Source organism: Gymnodraco acuticeps, unplaced genomic scaffold (assembly GCF_902827175.1).
Source record: "Gymnodraco acuticeps unplaced genomic scaffold, fGymAcu1.1, whole genome shotgun sequence".
NCBI classification, from domain to species: domain Eukaryota; kingdom Metazoa; phylum Chordata; class Actinopteri; order Perciformes; family Bathydraconidae; genus Gymnodraco; species Gymnodraco acuticeps.
Genome location: NW_022991085.1, coordinates 93274 through 120511, shown reverse-complemented (window position 1 = coordinate 120511; position 27238 = coordinate 93274). Strand labels below are relative to the sequence as shown.

The 27238-nt window shown below is 43.3% G+C and overlaps 1 protein-coding gene across 1 annotated transcript; it reads right to left on the bottom strand.

Annotated features, from left to right (window-relative positions):
• Window positions 1-391: 391 nt before the first annotated feature.
• Window positions 392-21451, bottom strand: scaf1 (SR-related CTD-associated factor 1). The gene is given in 9 exon segments (XM_034236807.1): window positions 392-1307; window positions 2245-2373; window positions 6834-7109; window positions 7666-7748; window positions 8190-8469; window positions 8471-8641; window positions 8643-11102; window positions 11104-11681; window positions 21213-21451. Coding segments are annotated over 8 exon segments (4038 nt in total). The 5' UTR covers window positions 11584-11681; window positions 21213-21451; the 3' UTR covers window positions 392-1148.
• Between the last annotated feature and the right edge of the window lie 5787 nt (window positions 21452-27238).

Here is a 27238-nt window from a genome sequence, read left to right as displayed (position 1 = left end):
TGGGGGTGATCTCAGGTCCCCTCACTATTGAGGAGAGAGGAGGGGGCGGTGGGTAAACTATCTCTATCAAATAATCACTTTCGATGTTTATAAAGTTAGTCAAAATAATCTCAGGTCTCGAAATGCCACCAAATTCATTCATACAATATAAATAGTTTTGCAGAAATATCTTTTTCCTGGGTTGTTTGACAAAACAAATCATTATTTAAAAACTGACTACGGCAACTTGGTATAGTCTTGACATGTAGTTGACAGTGTTGGGGGAGGGGTACGCTATGCATTGATTCTCGGGTCAAAAATGAATACCTACGGTGATGGAGAAAAAAAGGCACAAGGCATCAGGTGCCCAGTTTAGAAAGAAAAGGAAAGAAGAAGAGAAACGCTCAAAAGATAAAGGTATGTAGCATGCACCCGTAACATCTCATTTATTTAGTTGGGCTATATTAAGCTTTCCATTAAATGATGCCGGTAACCTCAACTCCATTGCTGTTTGTTAGCTGCCTGTGTTTCGTCGTCAGTTCAGCAACAAACATTGGAATCATTTCAAACCGTCTTACTTCAGAACGATAATGTGGAGCCCTGCAATAAAAATGTTATAAACAACCACTATAACAATTAACAGTCAACTTCATTTAGCAAACACCTCAAAGGTAATTGTACTGGAAAGTCCTTTGTGTAATTTTGGAGGTGCACCGCCCAGGGCGCCATATCAGCTAGAACCGCCACTGTGTCCTTACAATATTCTACAACATCGTTTGGTATGTGTAACTGGGTATACATCTCATCTCGGTTTTATATTTGATACACAGTGAAGGGGTAGACAAAGTATTATGAACATCTTTTCCAATGCTGTTGAAAAAAGCCTTGCAATTAGTGCTACCACTGCGAAGCTTCTCATGGACAGTGTCAACTAAATCAAATATGAGCTTCACAAAGGCAGAATTTATTGCAAAGTAGGTGTACCGGGCCGTATTACATCACAGGGGCGTACATGATAGGAACTACTTCCCGAACATTGTATACATGATACATTTTCTATGAAAGACATATTTACAGTGAGATCATAGAGATAAGATAAAAAGCATGTAAAAGTTGGCTATGACAACAATAAAAGAGAAGAAGGCGGCGGTGAGGGTCAGAGTCTTGTATCAGGCAGAGGAATGCACTGCTCCTGGCTCCCTGTCCTCTCTCTCTTCCTCATCCATTTTGCGTCCATGTTTCCGGAAGTATTTGTAGCGCTGGACGTACAGCTTCACGAGGTTGCTGACTTTGACAGGGTTGATTTCCCCAGTGCGGCTGTGACAAATCTGAGAAATTGACACAGTGCCTGTTTTATATCAAAGTAATTTGTTTATATTTTGTTGATGTTGTTTCATTATAGGAATATGTAGTAATAGTCCTTATGTTTTTAATAGTGATGGGCAACGATCTAAATGTTTCATCACGAGTCAATGTGTTATGCTCAAAATTCAATAACAAAATCTAAAGTGGTGTATTGCTTACTTTTATTTTAAAAGTACTGCCATATGAACAAAAGCGCAATAACATTTGGTTTGCAAACACTTGCTTTTCAACAACAGTATTCTCTTTACACAGTAGCAGTTCAAATATTTCTTGTAAATCTCAACTTAGACATTAATTAATGTATTCAAATATAAAACCAGAGCTATTTGCCACTGCCAGGGCTTTAACGTGTTGTAGAAGTTCCCCTCAGAGTCCAAAGATAAGAGAACTCAACTTTGCAGTGGTTCCAAATAACTCTGGTTCTATCAACTCTGAAGCAGTCTTAAGCCCGCCCCAAATGCTGTCATTGGTTGAGACGTGTTAATAATAGTAGGGGAGGCTGTGGCTCATTGGAATAGTGCGCTGAACTTTGATTCAGGGGATAGCAAGTTCGAGTCCCACTGCAGGCAGCATGTCGTTGTGTCCCTGGGCAAGACACTTCACCCCAAATTGCTTGGGATAAAAGCGTCTAACAAGTGACATGTAATGTAATATTAATTAAAAAAATTGTTAATGCCTGTGTTTGGTGTTAATTAATTAATGCGATATTAACGCGTTAACTTTCCCAGCCTTAGTTTTTAAGCATTACTTAAAACTTCATTTAGTAACATAACCCTATTCGAACAACATTAAGCAAAACATGCATTGAGGTTGCATTGAAGTGTTCTGCTGCACTTTGTGTCACTCAGTGTGTGTGTGTGTGTGTGTGTGTGTGTGTGTGTGTGTGTGTGCTGGGCTGACCTTATGCACTGCTTTCCTGAGGATGTCTTTGTATTCATCCTTGTTGATGTCTTTGCGCTGATAGTAAGGTTTGATGGCCAGCTTCACTTCCTCCACTGCCCGCTCCTGGGTATGCAGCTTCTTCAGGTACTGGGCAATTTGGGCAAACGACATAAATGAATTATATTATAATACAACAATTTCAAATATTGCTTTAACAAACACAAACAACAAGTCCTATCCTATAGGATCAAAACAAGTAAAAGGCATCAAACTAAGGAAGTTGCACTTAAATCCAAGTCTGACCAAAAATCGCTTCACTTGGCATTTATTTGAATTAGACATTACTGTATATCAGGGGTGCCCAACCAGTCGATCGCGATCGACCGGTCGATCGCGGGGAGATTCCCAGTCGATCGCGAGATGTGTCTAAAAATAGAACAACAATATTCTGTTTTATCGTTAATGTCCTATAACATAATCTTCCTGTGCCAGAATAATGCACTTGAACGCATCAAAGCTTTGGGATTGGCCGCCGTGACCCCATGTGTCGGGGCGTGGCTGGTGAGCAGTGCACTAATTCGCTAACGTTGTCCGTGTCAACAGGAGTGACAGTCCGCACACACACAAGACCGCAATTATGGCAGAAGCAAAACATATATAATTTTCACTCCGAGTGGGAGGATGATTATTTTTGTATCTATTCCAATTCAAAGTCCATCTGTCTCATCTGCAATGCGAGCGTGGCTTTATCGAAGAAGGGTAATTTAGGAGCGGCATTTCAAAACAGTGCACAAACGCTACGAGACGGAATTCCCTCTTAATTCTGCCCTACGCTCCAAAAGGGGAGGGGCCTGAAAGGACAGCTAAATGCACAGCAGTCCATTTCCACCAGGCCCAACAACAAGAGCAAGGCTGCTACCAGAGCATCTTATCGTGTCAGTCACGTTCTTGAGAAACACATGAAGTCTTTCAAAGACGGCGAAGTTGTGAAAGAAGCATTCCTGGAGGCTGCCGACGCGCTTTTTGGGGACAGTAAAAATAACAGAAGCATTTCAACAGGTTTTTGATATAATAAAAACTCAATTTAGATACCGTTATTAATCAGCTGTAAGTTTTAGTTTGTTTGAACTTATTCATTATAATTATTGTACAAAATGGTATAAGAATGCAAACTTAAATTGATTATAGTCTATTATCAATTCAGGTTAAGAAACTAGTGTTGCTTGCATCCTATTTTAAAGGCATTTCTTTTTATAATCTACTAAAATGCAACAAAAAAAGGGTTTGATTCTATTAATTTTGTCTTTTTTATTGCACTGTTGCAGCAGATTCCTGTGTAGCTTCAGATCTGAGTTGTCTTATTAGTAAGCCTCATTTATACTTTTGTAGCAACACTATTTTTATATAATGGCAAAGAAAGGGTTCAGAGTATTTTCTTTTTTCCCTGTGTCATATGTGGCAGCACTGTTCAATGTTTCTTGAAAACATTACCCACTGTAGTGACGTGTGAATAAACTCCAACTCTGTATCAACAACACTGTTGTGTAACTTCAGTTAAATACTTGTATGTGTGTAGATGAGAAAGAGGTAAGATAAAGGATCTGCAGTATGTTATGAAGTATTAATCGTACAAAGGTCAGTTTTATACAAGTAGAAGTGTGTATTTACCTGGTAGTAGGCTGTCAGTAACTACGCCTCTCTATTTGGACTGGTAGATCTCGGCAGACTGGCAACTTTAAAAGTAGCTCTCGGTTCAAAAAAGGTTGGGCACCCCTGCTGTAAATGGTCATATTTACCACATTAATTCTTAAGCTACAGCCCAAAATGTGGTTGGTGAGGTCACAGTGATCTTGATCCTTGATCACTAAAATCTAATCAGTTCAGTCCAAGTGGAAGATTGTGGCAATTTTCAAACCGATCCCTAATACTGATATATTGGGTTTATATTTGATTATATATAATACAAATAATTTAGGGCTGTCAAACGATTAACATTTTTAATCAGATTAATCACAGCTTAAAAATTAATTAATCATGATTAATCACCATTCGAACTATGTCCAAAATATGCCATTTCTTTATGTATATTGTTGTGGGAATGGAAAGATAAATGAAAGAAGGCGGATATATCCATTTAACATACAATATGTATGCTTATTATATCATTTTTCTGCGTGTCAAAATGAAAGACAGCCCACACACCTATCAATCATCAAACCGTGGGGTCTTAATTCATTACGTGTTGATTTCTATCAACGGGGGAGTACTTCAGGAAAGTCGACGGAGGGGCGCGCTAGTGGAGTACTTCGTGACCACAGAGCGTGAACGTTGTGATCAGCTGTTTTAGCGCAGTTCTCCAGTGAAGGGGGGGAGTCTCCCTCCGCAGACGGTTGGCGTAGTTTTGGCACAATTCCGTTGTACAGACCGACGTTAACAGCAGCCCTGTCTGTGCACACGGAGACCGACTCTGTCGTCCGGTGATCTAACCGCCTTCTGGAAAAGCTTCACAAGTACGTCGGTACGCAAATGCGCTTTGTGACACAAGTGACGGTACGCATTTCAGATTACGCACATAACCTGCATACCAGTTATGTGCACCCCTGTACTACAGCAAAAGTATTCTCCGTCGGGACTTCCTGCAACAACACCACGCCGTTATCTTGATTCTGATTGGCCAGAAGACATTATTAAAGATGTTCTATTGAGAAGACGATCACTACGTTACAAAAGTTTTCAAAACCGTTTCTGGTCTTCGGTATTTCCAGACAAGCGGCTACTGAAATCAATCTTACTAACTGCTGTCTGTGCAATTTACTCCGCGCGAGTTAGCGGACTTTATTTGGGGCTAAGCCATTTTTTGGTATGGGTGTAGCCTACCCCAGCCATACCCTGGCGCTGCCACTGGTGGGATGTATGGGGCGGGCCATTCTGCTATGGGGGTTATTCCCTATCTTTATTCAAGAGCGTGGTATTTAAATTTGAGAGCATACTTTATGTATTTCTTTCCCTCAAACCCTGTCCTCGCACTCAAATAGTGCCTGCTTGCACTTAGATCTGCTCTGCTTGTGCTCAAACTGTACGCTTGCACTCAGATATATTGCTGCTTACAGATTTGTTCTGCTCTCAGATTTATTCTGTGCGCGCTCGAAACTTTTGTGGAACAATCCTGTCAAAATCCCTCAACCAATAGGAGGCCAGGTGTCCTTGCGGGTGCGTTCGCTTTACTTATTACAGCGTCCCGTAAGGGCGGTTACTCTTTGGTTTATAAACTCCCGCCCTCCACGGCTTTATAACATAGCATGTACTGCACTTGTTTGATTTACAACTACCTTACATAATAGCTACGTTCAGTGGCGGGCTGGGACTAAAAATCAGCCCGGGAATAAAATAAAATCATCCCTCCGTTGCCTTCTGCACATAGTGCGAGGTGGTTGCTATGCAACAACAATAACAGATAGCGAATGTCGTCGTTTAGGTGCTTTTTTTCTTCTGGAGATAGGCACTCCCCGGAGGTCGAAGTTAACCTTAAATGTGTCCATCTTAAGCTTTGTTAGTTAGTTAGCTAGTTTCGTGACGGACGTAATGTAACAGTTGTAACGGTTCTCAGACGCGGAGGGATACTGATTTGTGAAAAGTAACAACAACTATTCCCTGGATATACGCTCATTATATCAGCTAAGAAACATCAGATTGCTTGATTTAACTTGTCCGTTTTATAAACATATACTAACTGTGCTTCCCCCCCCCACCCCCAAAAGTTGTAAATCAAACAAGTGCAGTACATGCTATGTTATAAAGCCGTGGAGGGCGGGAGTTTATAAACCAAAGAGTAACCGCCCTTACGGGACGCTGAAATAAGTAAAGCGAACGCACCCGCAAGGACACCTGGCCTCCTATTGGTTGAGGGATTTTGACAGGATTGTTGCACAAAAGTTTCGAGCGCGCACAGAATAAATCTGAGAGCAGAACAAATCTGTAAGCAGCAATATATCTGAGTGCAAGCGTACAGTTTGAGCAGAAAGCAGAGCAAATCTAAGTGCAAGCAGGCACTATTGGAGTGCGAGGACAGGGTTTGAGGGAAATAAATACATAAAGTATGCTCTCAAATTTAAATACCACTTGAATAAAGATAGGGAATAACCCCCATATTCTGCACATGCGTTAAATGCGTTAAATATTTTAACGCAATTCATTCAAAAAATTAATTACCGCCGTTAACGCGATAATTTCGACAGAATTAAAATAATTACAAGTTTTTTTCAGTGCGAAAGCTTTGTTTCCTTCAAACTCATGTCGACAGGTATGAAACATTGGAGACACTCATATTCTGTGTTGCTGTTGTGATCTTAAACAAACTTTGTCTACTTTATTGATCTTAGGTTTTTACTTACAATTACTAAATCAGTCAAACACTTGAATGTGACAATAGCTGCAGTTACACTTTCTGTAATGCATTTATGTTCAAAGAGGTATGATTATTTTTTAAGTTATGCAAGTTAATTAACAAGATAACATATAAGACTGAAATAACTTTAGCTGATAAAGCTGAACAATGTAGAGTAGAATATATGACATAATGGGAAGCAAAGCATCCTGATCAGCGTTACCTTATCAGGGTCTTTACTCTCAAGGTCCCAGCCAGTGTCTCCAAAGCTCCCAGTGAGGCCGGACAGCTCCCCAGGCATGATGAAGGGCGGGGTCTGTGCACACCCACCACCTATGGAGGGGTGAAGGAGAGGGGGGGGGGTTTTGGAGCTGTGGAGGATGAACTGGGCTGGACTCGGACCAGAATGGAGGGAAAGAGAGGGAGGAGGGGGGATCTGTGAGGATGAGGAGGGAGGAGCCAGCTGCTGGGCCTGGCTCTGATTGGCCTGCGAGAGGATCTGCATGACAAACATGAGAAAAAGCAATGGCTCAGTAGACCTGCTTTCCCTCCCAGTACATTTCTATACAAATATTTAGGCTGTCTTTTTCTGTAACTGTCCAGAAAGAGAGAGTCTGAGAGGGGTAATAATGAACATATTTTTCCTCTTTACCAACTTAAAGAGCAGCTTGCAGCTTTTTTTTAATTTTTTACTAGATTTATGCTTAACCTTGCATGAAAATTACCATTAAAAAAGTTAATGCAGGACTTGATATGTTTTATAAGACATAAGGGCAGGAATTCAGAGGGAAAGGAGCCGTTTTGAGCTCTGCTACTAAAAACTGCTGTTTTGTAACGTCATACGTCAAACGCGTCGCTGTAGTTGTTCCAGGTCGTCTCACATGTCAGTGCTTTATTTGCCTTTGATTTTCTTTAATTGACCAGTTTTCCAGTGTTAAAGACATGTTTTTAAAGCCCTTAAGGTTCCTTTTAATAAGATAAAACCAAACAAATCTGAAGAAGACAGAGGAGAATGCCGGCTTGGGACAGAGAGACCGTCACTGACCCACACTCACCTGGCTTGTTGCTTGAATGAACTCTTGAGCTTTCGCTCTGCTGGCGATATTGGCCTCCTCCATTTTGAAGAGCAGAGCAGTCACTGAAAATTCAGCAAAAGCACATTTACACCTTTGGGGCTATACATTCATGATTCAAATAACATATAAGTCATATTTTGTTGTTGTTTAAGAATGTATTCGAAAGAACATGAACTGCATGCTGAATTGTTTATTATTGAAGGATCTGTTTTCTACATGCTTTGGAAATAACAACTTGGAGATACTTGAAATAGGTTATTGTTTTCAAAATGAAGCTACACTGGTGTGTGGCTGCAGATCAAAGTGCATTTGATCTTTTACAAATATTAAAGGTTAGAAGACTATTACTCATTTCCTGTCACAGGGTTGACATTTGAAGTTTGAAGTCTCTGAACTCTTTCTTTACATGAACAAGAAATACAATCAAATGAGTGGAGGTTTACTGTACTGCAAGCCTCTAAAGGTGTGCATGTTTCGGAATGACATCTGTGGAGAAAACTCACATGCTAGGACTCCTCCAGTGGTACAGTCTACTCCGGTCTGCAGACTCCAGGGGAGGACAGACAATTCTGGAGGGGGGGGGTGAGGCTTACTAGCAGATGAGGAAGACACAGAGGAGGAGGAGGGGTCTGCCGAGGACAGAGAAATGGAAGTCGGACCACAGCTTGCTGTAGAGGATGAGCAAGGAGGGGAGGCCAGGAGTTTGGGTGTATCATCTAAGGAAGGGGGTTTGGCAGTGGGTGTAGACAAGGCAATGCTGACACCTGCTCCCTGGGGGGGGGGGCAGGCTTGAAGGACTGGATGCCTGGAGCGTGGGGCTTGTTTGAGATGGACAGTCTTCAGCTAGGAAAGAAAGGTCTGGGGTTTTACAGCTGCTGTCCACAGTCTGAGAGTCTGGGGAAGACTCCCTGGTGTCCCGTAGAGGAGCCATGGAGGGTGGAGGCGTGTGCGGGGGGGGAGGAGGAGGGTGGGAGCACACTGGTAGAAGAGGAAGAAGAGGAAGAAGAGGAAGAACATGGTAAAGGGCCAGCTTGGCTAGTATGTGGACTGACTGACTTGCTACCCTCCCCACTGGCTGACTGATCTACAGAGACCCCCCCCCAGCCTTCAGATAGGGCTTTGGTTTGGCTTCCGTTTCCAGCAGTCAACCTTAAAACACCAGCTTTCTCTCTTGTCTTCTTGGCTAGGCGACGACGGCGCTTAGTTGTCAGAGATGATGAGGGGGAGGAGGCGGAGGAGGAGGTGGATGTGATGGAGCTGGCTTTAGTTTTCTTGGACTTCAGTCCTGAAGGACTGGACAATGAGGATTGTGGTGCAGCAAGGCTGCTGCGCTTCCCCATACTGGCCATATCTTTACTACGTGATAGGGGCTCCGAGCACGGTTTGAGGAACGGAGACCTGCTCTCATTGTCCCTGCAGAATACTACTGCAATTGAGCCACCCACCACAGAGCTCCCAGTCCCCCCTCCTGTTCCTCCTGGCCCTATGAGATCCATGCCAAGCTTTCCAGAGCCCACTGAAGCCCCTGTGGTGCTGCTCACACCCTCACGCACTAGCACAGACACTTTTGACTGAAGCTTGCCTTTCCGACTAACTCCACTTTCTTTCTTTGATTTGCCAGAGTGAGACAAATCTTTTCTGCTGCTTTTGTCCCGGTTTTTTGCCTTCACCACCTTCCTGGCTCTCTTTGTTGAGGGCAGGCCAGATGAGGTGGAGGCAGGGCCTGAAGTGACTGTCAGTGAAGAGAGGCCTTTACTTTTGGTTTTATTGGAAGAGGAGGATTGAGATTTGGCAATTTTTTTTAATGTATACGATTTCTTTTTCGGGTGATGTCGTCCAGTCTTGGGAATAGTTTTAGTTTTGGGGCTGGCAATAGTTTGTTCTGGGGGCAGGGCAGCAGGGGGTGTATCCTCCAAATATGGGTAGTCTGAGTCCAAAGCCTCTCCATCCAAAGACAACACATCAATCTCCAATTTATCTGAATAGTGGTCTGACTCGTAGCTCTGATACCTTGGTGGTGATTGTGATTGGCTGTGACAACTTCCCTGCTCCTCCATCTCTCCAGCTGAGTGCCACTTCCTCTTCTTCTTCCTCTTGTGGGGCTCGTCAGAGTCCTGTGTGGGCTGACAGGGAGAGGCCGGGGCCAGTCGTGGGGAGCCAGGTACTGTGGTGGTGGTTGTAGTGGTGGTGACTGTGATGGTTCTCTTGATGGCAAAGAGGTCAGACCCAGTGAGGTCTTGGATAGAGGGCGGAACAACAGGACGACCGTCCAGACGTCGCTCCCTCTCATGCTGCCCGTCTCTCTCTTCGTCCCTCTTCTCCCTGCTTGGTTTAGACCTCTTTGGAACGCCTCGCTCTCTGCTGCTTGAGTGTTGTCTTCTTTTTCTTTGTCTGTCTTTACTTTTGGAGTTAGAATCTCTAACTCTCTCATCTCTTCTTTGGCTAGTGGTCTGACTTTGCTCTCTGTCTCGATCCCTGTCTCTGTCTCTCTCTCTTCCTCTATCTCTCTCTCTGTCTTTATCTTTTTCTCTGTCTATTTCTAGAGATTGGCTTGAAAAGGAGTGTCTGGTGTGCCTCCCCCTTCCTGAAGAGTTGCAGGATCTTGAGAGCTCTGGGCTGCTAAGCGTTTTTTTCTTTCTCTTCCGGCTACTGCTCCTGCTGCTCCTTCTTTGTTTTACCTCCTTCCCGGACTTATGGCCTTTTTCCTTTTCTTTGCTCCTCTCCCGACATCCCTCTTTGTCCTTCCTACTCTTTTTTCTTCTCTCCTCCTTGTCCCCTGCCTTCCTATTCTTGCTTTTCGGTTGGTCGTGGTCCTTGGAAATCTTGGAGGACTTGCTGTGGTTCTTGATGCCTTGTTGTACCGGAAGTGTGAGAGGGGGAGAGGGAGTGGAAGATGGAGGATTTGAGGGAGGAGGCAGTGACTGAGGAGAGATAGGGGAAGGAGAAGGAAAAGATAGATATCTTTCCTTTCGCCTGTTGACCAGCTTCCTCCTAAGATCCTCCACTTCTACCACAGGCTCGTCCTCAGGCTCCATGTCCACATCCCAGCTGCTCTCTGTGCACACAGACACAAAGCCGTCCCCGTCCAGCACCCGAAGGATGCGCTCTGGCTTTGAGCCAAAAAAGGAGACACTGGGAGAATTAAGTTGGGTAATTTCTCCAGTTGATGGTCTTTTATTGTTTCCATTCCTGTCGGTAGCTCCAACTATCTCCCCCTCCTCTATCTCGGAGTGATCAGACTCAGCACTCTCCCTATGCTCCCCAGCTTTTGCGGTGCTACAGTCCACTCTCCTCCTGAGAGGGAGTCGGGTGGCTGGTCTGGGGCTTTGCAGGTCCGCCAAGGTATAAGTGGAATCTGGAGGTTCTTCCTTTTGCTCTCCTTCCTCATCACCTCTCTCAGCATTTCTTTTCACCCCCCCTGACTTTTGCAATTCCATCAGGGTCTGATTCTGGGGAACCAGTGGGGTCAAAGGGGTCATATTTCTCCCCTTCCTCCCCCTTCACTCCCTCAATTTCATTGAAAGGATCATACATGTCCATTTTCTTGCCCTCTTCTTCACAATCAACACCTGGTTGCACTGAAGCGTGAGTCAAGGATTCTAAGGAGGTGGTGTTGGGTGTAGTTAAGGAGAGTGACTGCTTTGCTAGAGAGGCAGAAGTGGAGGACACCTTGGCCACTTCTGTCCCTTGGGTCTGTGCTTTTACATGGCTCTGATAACCTAAGTTAATGCAAACAAAGGAGGATGTAGATAAGGGAGAAGACGGATTAGATGAAGGAGAGGATGGAGACAAGGATGGCGAGCAGGGAGTAGGGCTCCAGGCAATCTCTTTATCTCCACTCGGGGAAAAGGAAGCAAGGGGCCTCCTTTTGAAGCCTGATGCTGGACTCAAGTCCATGGGCCAGGAAAACTAGTGGTGCAAAAGTCAGACAGCGGGACCCTGCGGTTTGAAGCCCCAACAAGGATACGTCACAGAAATGGAATCCAGGAATAAACCTAGAAGATAAGCACATGCAGTGCATTTGTGAACACTTCAGGAGTGAGAGAATGACAATGCAGGGATATGAGCAAGCTCATTTGGATCAATTACAATTTGTAAGCAAACAAACAAGGGATTTGAGGTTGGAAAAATGCAACATTCTAATGGCGCATTTCCACTGCAGGGCCTCGCACGGCTTAGCACGGTATAGTTAGGCCTTGGTAGGCCAGGCTCACTTTATGCTGCGTTTCCATTACAGTTTAGTAGGTGGTGCAGTAACTATAGTAACGCAATGTAGGTGGAGCTATGACGTCATCTTCAATGCGAACCATAAAACCAAAACATCAGCCGTTAGCTGTTGGCACTCAGAGCTCACAGCTCTTCATATCTGTTCAGAAACTAGACAAAAGTTAAACAAGTACAAACCACAGACTGCCTGTGTCATGGTGAATACAGTCGCTGCTTTATTTCTGTCTGTATAGTAGGGATGTTAAGATTCACCGATTCGCATCGGTGCACCGGCATAAACGTTGAAGATGCGAGTGCACCGGTTGAAAGAGTGCACATCGGCTACAGTTTGGGTTGAACTCGCGATGCATCGATTGTAGCGTCTTTGCATCGGTAAAAAAACTATTCATTCATATAATATCCCCTCATCCTGTCAGCACTCCGCAGAGACGATCTTTGATCTTTGCTTCGCACTACGGAGGCCGAGAATCTCAGTTATCAACACACATGGAAGTCGAGGAGAAAGAGAAACACAGCGCACAGAAAAATACCTACAAATCAAACGTTTGGCAACACTTCGGATTGTTCAAGAAAGACGGTCAACTTGAAAAATCGCTCGCAAATTGTTAACGATGCCGAGCCGCTTTGAAGTACACAAGTAGTACGAGGAACTTAGCGACACACATAAAGAGGCGACATGGGGTCTGCGGCTGAAAAGAGAAACCTGAAAGTTAGACATATGAGTTAAATCACTCAGTGAGGTGTTCTGTCAGAGAGAGTGGTGTTTAGTTTACAGCAGCCTGTGACGGCCAATAACAGTTTAAATGTCTTCCTTACTGTAAGCAGTTATGAAAGAGCTGTTTGTGAAAGGTTCTTTGTGTTCTTCATTGTTCCTATAGAACCCACTGCTTTCTGCTCACTGGTGAGTTAGCCTATGAGTGTTAAGCACATCAGGCTGGCAGCTGTATGGGCATTGCACTATGGTAGCTGTTATTTGCACATTGTTAATCATGAGCAATGCATCCTTACATTGTTTAACTGTGAGGTGTTATAACATTGTACTTTACTCTGGAGACAGAGAACACTACTACACTTGTGAAAAGGCCAGTCTGTGAAAGGTCCAAGTGTTTGTTTTGTTTAAGGTCAAACAGCATGATGGGATGCGCAGTACTAGTAGAGAGAACCAAATATGTAAAGCACTTTTTTGTTAATTTATGATTTGCTGCATATGAGGAATAAAACTAAAATCCTCTGTCGTACCAAATTGAATTGTATCATTATTTTGCATCGTGTTGAATCGCATCGTCCCGTATCGCATAATGTTGAATCAAATCGTATCGAACTGTATCGCAACAGGTGTGAATCGTATCGCATCGCCTGGTGTTTCAAAGGTATCGTTAATGTATCTTATCGTTGGCAGCGTATCGAGATGCGCATCGTATCGGCCTCAGTGATGGAGATGCACATCCCTAATGTGTAGGCCGTTGTTGTGAGTGTGGACAGTCTGCGCATATACTGCGTTTGCTTAGCCGATCTCCATTCAGAAAACAAGCATTCTAAAAGGTTTTTCGCCTGCCGTCTGTCTGCAGACTTGTCAAAGCATTAATTCATGGTTTTTACTAACCGGTATGTTGTTACTTCGGCATCATTTTGAAACGTGTATTACAATTAAATCACGGTCAAATATGTTCATTTTGTTGTAGTTGTAGCCCCCTTGCCAGCGATTCTCTCTCTAGTTTAGCATACTCAGCCCGGTTGTTGGCCCGGAAAGAACCTGGATTTTGGAGGGCCAGAAAACTGTGAAACAGTACCCGTTAGACGGAACCACCCCTAGTGGAAACGCAACAAAAAACGGGCCAGGTTTGGCACGGCACGCTTAAACCGTGCTACGCGCTGCAGTGGAAATGCGCCATAAGTAAACCTTCTCAGACATGAAATATTTTTTAACTTGTTTACTTCTTCCAGACACAAATGATCATATTCTCTGGTTTAAGTAGTCATTGAATATGTATTATCTTTGGTGAACACCTCAGATTTATATTTTCCTACAGATAAAATAGTTGCTACGTTGCTGCTAGAGAAGGGATACCGAGCCCCGGTATTAAACGGGCCCCGGGGCTGAATTATTAAAGACCGTGGTACCGTTAAACTCCGACGTTATCGGTCTTTTTATCGGTACTGGAGACATCTAAAAAATATGTCATATGTATTATTGCATACACAAACATTATATTGCAGTTTTACTGTCGCCAACTCCGTTTCTAATATGCAAAAAGACTGCAAAATGCGTCTATGATTATTTTTTTAGTATTTTCAATCTCTCTCCCCCGCCTGCTTGCAAGGGGGCGGGGCAACGCACACACGGCGGAGAGAACGCGCTCCGAGGTGTGGTTAAACTTTACCCGTCTCGATGTGGACAATGCTCGTTACCAAAAGTTCAATAAGAGTTTAGCATGTAAGGGCGGTAACACGAGCAATTTGTCTAAACATGTATCAAAAGTGCTCCACATTCAGACGGAGGAATGCACCGGGTTCCACTGTCTTTCTAGTAGCTCTGTAGCCCCATCCACGAGTAACGTTTCCACGTCAGGTGTTATGTATGCTAGCAGCAACACACAGAGTTAACTCCATTATACAAACATGGGTTAATGATTAGAGGAAACTGAGGTATTTATTTTGTTAAAGTTTCAGCTATTCTGTTTAAAGTTCTGTCATCAGATTATTTAATACGATTTGTTAAAACATTGTTTCTTTTGATGTGAAATATTATGTATTTAATTTAAATAAAAAGCAATGTTAGTTTTGTTCACAATTTGTTTAGTTAGTTTACCTTTTTTATTTTTATTAAAAGAACCGATAAAAGTACCGTTTAAAGGCCGGACCGATAAGCGGTATCGATAAAAGTAGTAGTACCGTTAAAACCTTAACGATACCCATCCCTAGTTGCTGCACTGTATTAGTTGAGATTCAAACTAAACAGTTTTGCTTTGTCGTAGTTAGTATGTATGTATTTTCAAGAATGTTCGCATTTACTATTCTGGCAATCGCTATTAAAATTATATAAACCACTTTAAGGCAGAATATCCAAATAAATGTTTACCTATAAGGGAACCCTCGTTTGTAAAGGTTAATACCAAGGTTGTGGTTAAAAATGTTGTGATTTATAATAATCTTAATCTCCCAGGAAGGTTCCTAATGGAGCCAAAGGACCTGTAAAGTACCAAAGTGGCAGACATGATAAGAGCTATTCAGATTCTTTAGATCAGGGGTGGGGAACCTTTTTCCTCTCAAGGGCCATTTCAATGTTTTCAACATCCTCCGAGGGCCGTACAAATGATTGACCTCTGCTTAAAAATACTAAAATCACAGCCCACTCATTTGGCCTTTCTTTCATGCTGTGCAAAGAAAAAGCAACCTCTTAATCCAGATATCTCACCATGACTAGGGGTGCAACAACTAATCAACTTAATCGATTAAAATCGACAACCAAATTAGTTGCCAACTAATTCAGTCGTCGATTCGTTGGTGACGTCATCACGTGTATTTTACACGCCGTTAAGCTCCAACGTTATCGGTCTTTTTATCGGTACTGGAGACAAAATATATGTCATGTATTATTGATACAAAAACATTATATCGCAGTCTTAGTGTCGCCAACTCGTTTCTAATATGCAAAAAGACAAAAATATGCGTCCATGGTGTATTTTTTATCTTTCCAATCGAGACGAGATCTCTCTCCCCGTCTGTGTGCGAGGGGGCGGGGCAGTTTACACACACACAGCTGCTACATGCAGCGACACACGGAGGAGATGGCGGAGAGAACGCGCTCCGAGGTGTGGTTAAACTTTACCCGTCTCGATGCTCGTTGCCAAAGTGCAATAAGAGTTTAGCATGTAAGGGCGGTAACACGAGCAATGTGTCTAAACATTTAGCAAAAGTGCTCCACATCCAGACGGAGGAATGCACCGGGTTCCACTGTCTTTCTAGCAGCTCTGTAGCCCCATCCACGAGTAACGTTTCCACATCAGGTGTTATGTATGCTAGCAGCAACACACGGAGTTAACTCCATGATACAAACATGGGTTAATGATTATAGGAAACAGAGTTACTCTTTATTTTGTTAAAGTTTCAGCTATTCTGTTCACAGTTCTGTCATCAGATTATTTAATACGATTTGTTAAAACATTGTTTCTTTTGATGCGAAATATTATTGATTTAATTTAAATAAAAAGCAATGTTAATTTTGTTCACAATTTGTTTAGTTAGTTTAATAATATATGTATTTTTGAATCAAGTATTAATCTTTATTGTCTTCATTGTTAGTTTCCACATGCCTAAAACAACTTCAAGCTACATCTAAAAGTTGATGGCTAAATAAGAGCATTTGAGAAATTGTGCAAGGCATACAGTAATAGTCTGAATAGTCGATTAATCGTTTAATAAATTGATAGATTAATCGATTATACAATTAGTCGTTTGTTGCAGCCCTAACAATGACTCGCGCATGCATGCACGTGCACGGTTGTGGCATGACCACCAAAACATAAAGATATGGACACAAGATGTGTGCAAATGTATTTAGTTTCATATCCATGTGGACATGATTTAAGTGGGTCGTGGTCGGGTCGCTCCCGCGACCACGGATAAGCGGGAGAAGATGGATGGATGGGGGACCTAACCTCCTCTAGGGGGATTTTTTTTTAAATGTTGAAGTTAAAAGCATCAATCTGGTGCACTTTGAGAGCAACACTAGGAGATCTATGGATACATCTCTCAACACATATGAAACAGAACTGTAAGCAGATTTTCTTTTTCTTTATGGATATTTTACAAATCACTCTCCTTTCAAACTGTATTCTTGTTTATTAATAACAACTTTTTTACTGTCGTATAGTATTTTATACCCGTTTACTTTATTCTCTTATTGTTTTATAACTATAATGATCATATAAAGATGTGCCTTTACCTCACTGGTTGGAGAAAAAGCTTCTTATATTCGTTAGCATAGCTAGCTAACCAGATGCTAATAACAACAAAGTTATTGACTGTATGATCAGAATGACAGATGAACAGACCACTGGGCTTTCAACTAAAGACACAGACACGCAGAAACTGCGGCATGTGTACGGCTCCTTATGGGTACTGCAATTTCTGAAGTGCCGGAGCGGCGTTCTGGTGCTCTCCGTCAGAACCATGGTCAGAACTGCACCCCTGTCAGACGAGACATATACCATGTGATGACACGTTAGGCTCATGTTGTGTTCAAGGACCCTGACCAAGGCCAGGAAAAACAGGCACTCGCTTGTTTAATTATTTTGCGGTCTAGATTCAGGGCTCGAGCTTAAGGACGTCCCGTCGTCGAAAACATTTGTTTCGGGGAGGATAAAAAATAATTTTGGGACGAATTTGGGACGAGAGTTAAAATAAAAATACTCTGCTAACTCTACTACAAACGGCGATGAAAATGAAACCGACTGCACGTTTTGTGTAGCACACAGTTATTAAACCTCCTTGTCAACATAAGCACAATTCCTGGCAAATTCGCGGGTCTAGCTATGTACTGAGTGTGTGTATTTCGCGGGTTGAGTGATGTACAATGGCATCCCGTGGAGGAATTCTGAAATGTTTTACCGTTAATCACAAAAACGCACAGCAGAACCAGACCCTGGAGCGCCGGCCTCTTTATTTACTCACTCCTCTTCATCCCCTATGGGTAATAAGGCTGAGATGAGAACTCTCCATCGTATTTAGTCCTTAGCAATATGCTGCCTCTCCCCATGTAGGGATGGGTACCGAGCCCCGGGCCAGAATTATTAAAGACAGTGGTAACGTTAAACTCCGACGTTATCGGACTTTTTATCGGTACTGGAGACATTTAAAAAAGATATGTCATATGTATTATTGCTACATACACATTATATCGCAGTTTTAGTTTCACCAACTCCGTTTCTAATATGCAATAAGACTACAACATGCGTCTATGATGTATTTTCGAGCTTTCCAATCCAGACGAGATCTCTCTCTCCCGTCTGTGTGCGAGGGGGCGGGGCCGTTTGTAAAGGTCTCCTGACTGTGTTACAGACTGTCATCCTGGTTAGCGGTTACTCTGGGTTCTGTCTTCAGGACAGTGTTGGATTGTTTTGTTAATTGGATGAGACTTGATTGGATTCAATATTAGAGTAACTTTCTCGTTTGTGTGTTTGTTTAAATATATTTGGCCTTTGTTTATGTGATTGAATGATTTACTCAAATAAAAAGGTTGATGAATTATCATCTAATGATTTGTATGATGTTTTATTTATGTTAAAGGTCACTTTGAATGATTTTAACTAATGATAATGTAGAAAAACTAACATTTTAAATTCGGGACGGTCCACATTAATATCGGGACGGCTTAGATTGTATTTGGTGAAACAAGTTAGTCGAGAGCCCTGCTAGATTCCTTTAATATTTTTATTTTTTGCGTGTGTTTATAAATCAACCGGAGGTTCCCGACCCCTGCTTTAGATGATGCAGAAGGAGCTTCAATGCCATCCCACAATACCTTGCAGCCTCAACATTTAAAGTGATGGACCATGTGGCCTTTAATAACAACTGGTCGTGGTCAACAAACACATGTAAATGAGGGTGTTTATCAAGCATTTCCCGTCTTATGAAATAACTAGCTAAAGCACATTTTACGCATACTGTTGTAAAATGTCTAAATCGACATTTTAGGGGGATTACTGATTTGGGTGGTGTTCCATAAGCTACGTTTTGTATTCAACATGTTTGAAAGTTGAACAAGTTGTGAATATTTTGCATAAAGTATTTTTTTATTAAAATAGTTACCTGCAATCATTAATTAGAATTCATCGTCATTGTGGACAGAAGAGTGAAGCAATCAAACCAGGGCTCGACATTAAGGACTGCCCGATGGCCATCTAGTATTTAGCTCGGGCAATGAAGCCTCACCTGCTGGTTGCCCGATCGGGCAATCTATTATGCCAGTCTCATGCAGCTCGCGGATCCAGTAATGAGTGACCCGACAGTAAAACTAAACATATCTATAACTAGTTTAGGTAGTTTGAGAGGTAATTAAAATAGCTACGTGTGATATTCTAACCTGAAGTGTGTTTTGTCCGCTCACCGCTGCATGTGATCATGCAGAGCTGCGTGTCCACTCGTCAGCAGCAGCTGATCTCTCTCTCCCGTCAGATTAGACTTCACTCGCGTTTATGTCCATATCGATCAGATCCAGCTAGTTCTAGCTAATGATATGACTACCTGCTTATTAAAAGACACCTAAACAATAAGTGTCGCTATGCAACCGGGTGAGGCCACAAAGTATAGCGCAGCATTATGCATTTGTTTACATGCCCACCGGAAACCCGAGGCATTACCAACAGATCAACGCACAATCAACCCATACAGGACATCTCTTTCTCCACATTAAGTGTTAGACATTAGAATTGACTATTCTTGTCTGTCACATACTCTTCTTGTCTGTCACATAAGTGGCGCAACTGAAGCGGTATTGCGCTAAAGGGAAATTATTTTGACCGGACATTTTGACCGAAGAGATTTAGATTTGCCGGCTAACGGGAACTCTGACGTCGCCATTTTGTGTGCTTCGCGGATGTGCTCGGCTCCTCTCGACTGCTGCTCGGTCAGCTTCCGGATGAGGAGGCATTCGTTGGACCAACTTACAGTAGATAACATTACAAACATTTTGAACAGGGGCCATAATAGTGTAAATAATGTTTGTTTTGGCAGTTATAACTGAATGTAATGTTTTCTACTTTTTTACATCTGGGAAGGCATTTGCCTTCATCAGATGGAAAGTGTCTTGACCAACAACTTAAGTATTTCTTATAGCTATGCAGGGCATGCAAGCGAGCAAACACAAACAAGAACAAACAAACAAGTGAAATGAAGAATACAATTGAAATTGTACAATATAATATTGTGGTGGTTCATCTTATAATTCAGTCTAGAGAATGCACCAGACAGCATCTAAGACCTGCACAAATCTAAATGTTCTAGGGGGAGGCCCCCCAAGCCCGTCGTGCGTCATTTCGTCCGCGCGCATTTTTCAGGGCAATCTCTATTGGGCTCAGGGCCATCTGTAAATTAGCTTAGATGGCCCACAGGGCCAAAATCCTTAATGTCATGCACTGCAAACATTTAATTACACTTTTATTTCAATTCTCATGATGGTTAAAAAATTACACATTCATTTTGGTAGTTTGAAAAATATCAGGTCAGCCTTGAATTAGTAATTTATACCTGTTTTTCTATGTTTATCATGTTGGCAGAATCAGTCAAATTTTGGACAAAACATTAATGCAAACGTGCTCCAACCAGATTGTACATGGTAGTAAACATAGACTGTGCATATAAGGTAATAACCATAGCCTGTATATTTAAGCCACATGTGTCAAACTCAAGGCCCGGGGGTCAAATCGGCCCTTGGTGGATTTAATTTCGGCCCGCAGGATAATTTGTAATTACTATTAGATCTGGCCCGCCGGTATATTGCACGCACACCTTCACTCAATCCTGAGGATTTCCTCAGCTCAGAGCCTGAGCCCAAACATTGATGAACTTGCCAAGTATCTGGCTTGAACTAGCATCACAGAGCAGCACACTGAGTTTCAATGGATGTTTCCTTCTGCACTTTTTCTCTTGAGACAACAGGGCATGTTTGTTTTTTCTTTGAGGGAAATTGTTTTTTTGAAGCTGTTGTTGTCCTGTGGAAAAATTGAATCATAAGAAATGACTCCGGAAAAGCTGCAGATAGAGCCATAAGAAATGAATGCAACTGATTATTTAATGTTGTTTTTATAGGCAATAATTTAAGCTTTGTTAGTTCCAGGTTTAATATGTGCAATAAGTTAATTTGAATACGTTTTGCAATAAACATTGAACCAGCCCGGCCCTCGACTAGTACCGTTTTTTAAAAATGTTGGCCCACTGTATATTTGAGTTTGACACCCCTGATTTAAGCTAATAACCTGTGTATGTATCGATTTTTCTCGTTTAGCAAATTACTTGTATTTCTGCTGTGTACCGTGTACTGCCCTGTGTAGCGTTCACTGCCTCCCTGCCCTATGTATTTTCTAACTCTTTTATTGTAAAAGATTACACCTAACTTGTTGTGTCCGGGTGAGCTAGTGTTACATATTTGTAGTTGTCGCGTTGAACGCTGCATTGTTTGGATACAAACTCTATAAAGACGGAGGCATTCAGTTAGCTAGCTAGCTTCACCATTTCTCTTACAGTAGCTCATGCAGGCTTATGGTCGCGAGAGGGTCAGTGACAGTGTGCTGCTGGTTTACCTTTAGTCCTGTAGTCCTGTTATCTGTAGCAGGAGATTAACGCTGCCGTCTTGCATTACATTTGATGAACCGTGATAAGGGGCAAAAACGGCTTTTTTGCCGTTTTAATAGTGCAAAAGCAATTCAGTTTCATCCGCCGCCATCTTCCTTCCCCACAAACCGGGGTTGCAGCAGCAGTCGAGTAGAGAGGCGAAGTCCCTCCCCTTCCGGGGGAGCTCCATGGGACATGGGCCCTTCTCACTTCGGTTATTTTTCATTTCCTCGCTCCTCGGTCTCGGTCTCACCGGAAGTCGATTTGTCTGCGCCATCTTGAGTAGCGTCCCAATGGCCTTATTTTTGCCGGAGGACCGAGGAGCGAGGAGCGAGGAGCGAGGAGCGAGGAGCGAGGAGCGATAATGGAGAAGCGATAACCGAGGAACCACCAGACCATCCTCCGATGAAATCCTCAGATACTCGCCCCGCCCCCTTACTGTGTATCACTCACTGATTGGACGATGCAGCGCATGCACTGATCTGATGCTTCTTGACATGAGAGCAGTTTCCCAGCAGAGTGAAGAAAATACATGAACCTCACGGGAGTCACTCCTCAGTTTATACCGTGTTTTGTTTCAATTAATGTCTCATTTAGTTACAAATATGTGATATATCTGAACAACAAAGTGGTCAAAAATCATTTTATTCATTTGTTGGAAACATTTTCATGATCGCTTTTTTCGTTTTACATTTTCATGTATTGTCATTTCCATTCAGTCAGTCATTAAGTGCTATTTAAAATGTTAATTTGCTACATATCCACACAAACAAACAAAGTGTGCAATCCAATGAATGTTAATCTAACTGGGTTTTGATAGATAATATATCTCTTTTTCTTCTCTCAATTATTTTATTTCTATTGTGTACTCTAATCAATATTCATCAAACTATTGTTCGTTTATACATTTTAAGAATGGCGTTTATCTTTTTTGAGAATTATTTCTTATTTTATTTTATTTATTTGGGTCTACAACAGATGATACAAATGTTTGTGTTAGTAAATGTGTACTAACAGAGGCGGGGGTGTTTGTGAAAAATAACGGGAACAGAGCTGCTGTCAGACGATCAGCTGTGCAGCGTCATCACAAACGGAGTCGCTTCACTCCAGAGGAAAGGACGTCCCATTGCTCTTAAAACTCATTTCCCTGCTTCTGTGGTTTCCTTGCGTCCCTCCATGCTTCCCTGGTGGGAGGGACTAGACGCAGGGAAACGACGCAAGTGAGGGACGCAAGGAATCCATTTAACCGAAGTGAGAAGGGCCCCAAATTTCGGAAAAATCATGTATTGAAGTCAATGGAGAGAGAAAGATTATCTTTTGATTCCGTTTGAATTGTGCAACGAATTACACATATGATGTTTGTCAATTTAAAAGATAATTTTGCAAGTAAAAAAAATAAAAATGTGTCGTAAAACTGTGAAGTAACACATTATTTTGTGTGAAGCGCTCAATGAACTACAACTCTGGTCTTGCATACGTCACCAACACCAAGATGGCCGTCACATTAGCACATTTCACCTCTTTCTTTCAGAATGAAGTGAAAAGTATTAAAAGAGGTGAAAATCACTACAAGTCTGGCCACGTTGAGAACTGTACATACACTCAAGGGGAGTTATTCGCTCCGTAAGAGCCAGCATACAGGACCGGCTATACAAGGTTTCAGTTAACACAAGTGTATGTGTAACGTTAATGTACGCGACTCTGGGATTTGTAGTCTTTCTAGTTGCATATTTTTCATAGTCTTATATTTCAATAGTTTTAAGACAAACCGTGACTTTTTTGACATGGAAATAATTTTTTAAGATTGACAAACATCATATGTGTAATTCGTGGCACAATTCAAACGGGATCGAAAGATACGTTTTCTCTCTCCATTGACTTCAATACATAGTAGGCTTGTTTGAGACGCGTTGCGGCTCGCCTCGAAAGTAGACGAGAATAGCCGATCGCAGCCGGGGGAGGTCTCAAAAAGCACGCCTGAAGTCGGACAGCTCGGAGTCGGCTTCTTCTTCTTCTTAAGATAAGATAAGATAAGACTTTATTCATCCCGAAGGAAATTGTTGTGCCAGAGTAACAAAATACAATAAACACAGCAGAAAAAGAGCAATTAAACATCCACAGACAACATGAAACATAGAAACATAGATGGTCACACAATCAATGCAATCATTATTAGCAGTATTTAGTAGTTAGTAGTGCAAAAATTAAAACGTAGTGGCAGTTAGGCTACGTAATTGCACGTTATCATAGCATTATTAATAATAATACTAATAATAATATAATATAATATTGCACATAGTTATATATATATAGCAGCGAGTGTATTGCAATGATGTTAATTATATTGATATGTATATTGCACATAGTGTTGGTGTGGAAGTTCTCAGTTCCCTTTACTTAGGGGTGAAGAGTTAAAGAGTTTGACTGGGAGGAAAGACCTCCTGTGGCGCTGTGTGGTGGTCTTCGGTGATCTCGGTCTATGAATGAAAGTGCTCCGGTAGGAAACCAGTGTGGCATGCAGGGGGTGAGACCCGTTGTCCAGAATGCCGAGGAATTTCCTCAGCATTCTCCCCTCCGACACCACTGCCAACGACTCCTGATCCACTCCCAGGACAGAGCCTGCTCTCCTGATGAGCTTGTTGAGTCTGTTGGCATCAGCTTCTTCTTCTTCTTCTTCTTCTTCTTCTTCTTCTTCTTCTTCTTCTTCTTCTTCTTCTTCTTCTTCTTCTTCTTCTTCTTCTTCTTCTTCTTCTTCTTCTTCTTCTTCTTCTTCTTCTGTGGTGGAGGTGTGTTTTTGAAGAGGGAAGAGGGATTTTCACTTTTATTTCGTTTGTTTCTGTTTCAATCGTTTCTTTAACTGTATGATCTTACGTGGGGATATTTGTACTCTTTGCAAGTACGGTTAATACTTTTTCGTGAGTGTTTTTCCGTGCCTCGTGGCGGGGATGGCGTCCTTCGGGGCGCCGCCGGTGTCTCTGAGACACGGAGTGCGTTTGGTGGCTCAGGCCGCAAGCACAGTGGAGCAGGTGCTGCTGGCTGTGGGGGAGCAGGTCGGTCACGTAAACATCTCCGATGCTTCCCGCATGAACAAAGCGGTCGTGGTCTTTTTGAAAGACCAGAAATATGTGACGGAACTTATTGAGAGCAGATTAATGGTAAACGAGGAATATATTCAAGTTTCGCCGTTGGCGACACCGTCCACGCGGATCACTGTGTCTGGCGTTCCTCCATTCATCCCGAATGAGGCGCTGGAACGGGAGCTGAAGCGATTCGGTACATTTGCCAGTAATCTCCGCACTGTTGCTCTGGGGTGTAAGGATGAAAAGCTAAAACATGTCCAATCTCTGCGGAGACAGGTGTTCATGTTTCTGAGTTGTCCCACTCAGACACTAGATGTGTCTTTCCGGGTGAGGCACGAAGAGGGTTTTTATATGGTCTATGCGAGCTCAGGGAACGTAAAGTGTTTTGAGTGCGGGGAGTCGGGTCACAAACGTGTTGCATGTCCACAGAGACGGCACGCCGCTCCGCCGGGTGCGGCTGAGCCCGGGGCCGCCGAGCCCGGCGCCGCCGAGCCAGTCGCTGGGGCGGCCGGGGCCGCTAGGTCGGCGGCCGCGGAGCCCGGTGTCGCAGGGGCTGCTGTTGCACTCGCCGGGGCCCCAGGGGCTGCGGATGAAGTAGGGATGAATATCGTGAGAGATGAAACGGGGATTGTAGAGAGTGTGGTGAGTCTGAGAGGAAAAAATGTGGAAACAGGTAAACGGGTGGGAGATGATGTAGCAGGACAGGCGAGGACTGGTGCTGTGGGACAGGTGGAGGCTGTTGGCACACAGCAGGAGCTGCCGTCTGGTTCTGGGAGGCAAAAAGAGCTTCAACAGGCTGCAGACAATAATGAGGTGACAGAGATGGACACAGACGGTGAGGGGGATTCTGACTGTGTTTCAGTTGCAGATAGTCTCTCTCAGAACACAGAGATATATTCTTTGGAAGAGATTAATGTCTTTTTAGATGAGTCCTTTGGCAAGGCAGTGGAAGTGAGAGACTTTTTCCCTGACACTAACAAGTTTCTTCATACAGTGAGCACTCTTCAGAAAGTTGTAGGGTTAGACCTGCTGGATGAAAAGAGACGCTATCGTCTCAGGAAGCATGTAACTACTATGAAAAAAGTTACGAAAGGAAGTAAAACAGGGGGGAAACTGAAAAGGTCTAAATAATTTCAAAATGATCATGCAACACTTGGTGTCTCCTCTCTGCTGTGTGTACCTGTCTGTTATTTTTCTCTATCTCCTTCCTCTAATGCAGGCTTTAAGGGTTGCTTCTTTAAACATTAACGGGGGTAGAAGTGCACAGAAAAGAGCTTTAGTGTTGGAGGTCTTTAATCAGAAAAAATTAGATGAGATATTTCTTCAGGAAACGCACAGTGAGAGCCTGAATGAGACGGACTGGGGAATGTGGTGGGGGGGGTCAGTATGTACTCAGTCATGGCTCAAACCTTAGTGCTGGAGTAGCTGTTTTTTTCTCCCCCTCTCTAAATGTTAAAGGTGACATGTCATGCTTTTCCGGTTAGTACCCGTCCCCTTGTGTGTTATGAATGTTTTTATGCATGTAAACGGTGTGCAGAGTCAAAACCCTCAAAGTACACCATGTAGGGAGTAAAACTCTAAAACAGAAAATACCTCCCCAAAACGCCTCGTTGGAGATACGTCACTGTCCATTTGATTCTTCCTGGTACATCATGACGTCATGTCGTCCCCGGAACGAAATGGACCAATCCGTGGAGCCGTTACGTTACGTCCGCGGAGCCGTTACTTTAAGCCCCCGCTGATTGGTCCAAATTGACCAATCCACGGACTTCCTCACACACTCAGTGCATGCAGCTCAGCTGATCTCTCCTCCCTGGCTGCAGGCTGATAACAGACAGTTGGGATCGCGGCAAAATTCTCTCTGCAGACCCATTCTCTCCGCAGACCCATTCTCTCTGCAGACCCATTCTCTCCGCAGACCCATTCTCTCTGCAGACCCATTCTCACTACAGACCCATTCTCTCTACAGACCCATTCTCTCTGCAGACCCATTCTCTCTGCAGACCCATTCTCTCTGCAGACCCATTCTCCCTGCAGACCCATTCTCTCCGCAGACCCATTCTCTCTGCAGACCCATTCTCTCTGCAGACCCATTCTCCCTGCATGCAACCATTCTCTCTGCAGCCCCATTCTCTCTGCAGACCCATTCTCTCTGCAGACCCATTCTCTCTGCAGACCCATTCTCTCTGCAGACCCATTCTCTCTGCAGACCCATTCTCTCTGCAGACCCATTCTCTCTGCAGACCCATTCTCTCTGCAGACCCATTCTCTCTGCAGACCCATTCTCCCTGCAGACCCATTCTCTCCGCAGACCCATTCTCTCTGCAGACCCATTCTCTCTGCAGACCCATTCTCTCTGCGGACCCATTCTCTCTGCGGACCCATTCTCTCTGCGGACCCATTCTCTCTGCAGACCCATTCTCTCTGCAGACCCATTCTCCCTGCAGACCCATTCTCTCTGCAGACCCATTCTCTCTACAGACCCATTCTCTCTGCAGACCCATTCTCTCTGCAGACCCATTCTCTCTGCAGACCCATTCTCTCTGCAGACCCATTCTCTCTGCAGACCCATTCTCACAGCGTTTATCAACCCTTTTCTTACTCAATATCAAGCCACACTTATTGTTTTTACTTCGGCTGTGACTTTGTGTGTGCTCAGGGTGAGTTTGGCTGTGTTTCGCTGTGTATCGCTAAACAAGGAAATCACACCTCCACGGAGCTCAGCGCGATTCACAACGTCCCGACTGGTCCCGACCAATCGGAGCACACTGGGCTCACAGGGAGGGGGGGGCAAGAGCTGCAACGAGCCGTTTAGTGGAGAGAGTGAATACACGTAGTTTACAGAGATGCTGTATGCGAAACCAATGTGAGTTTGGAAAATTGCACAGTATAAATCTATTCTAGTAGACCTCAAC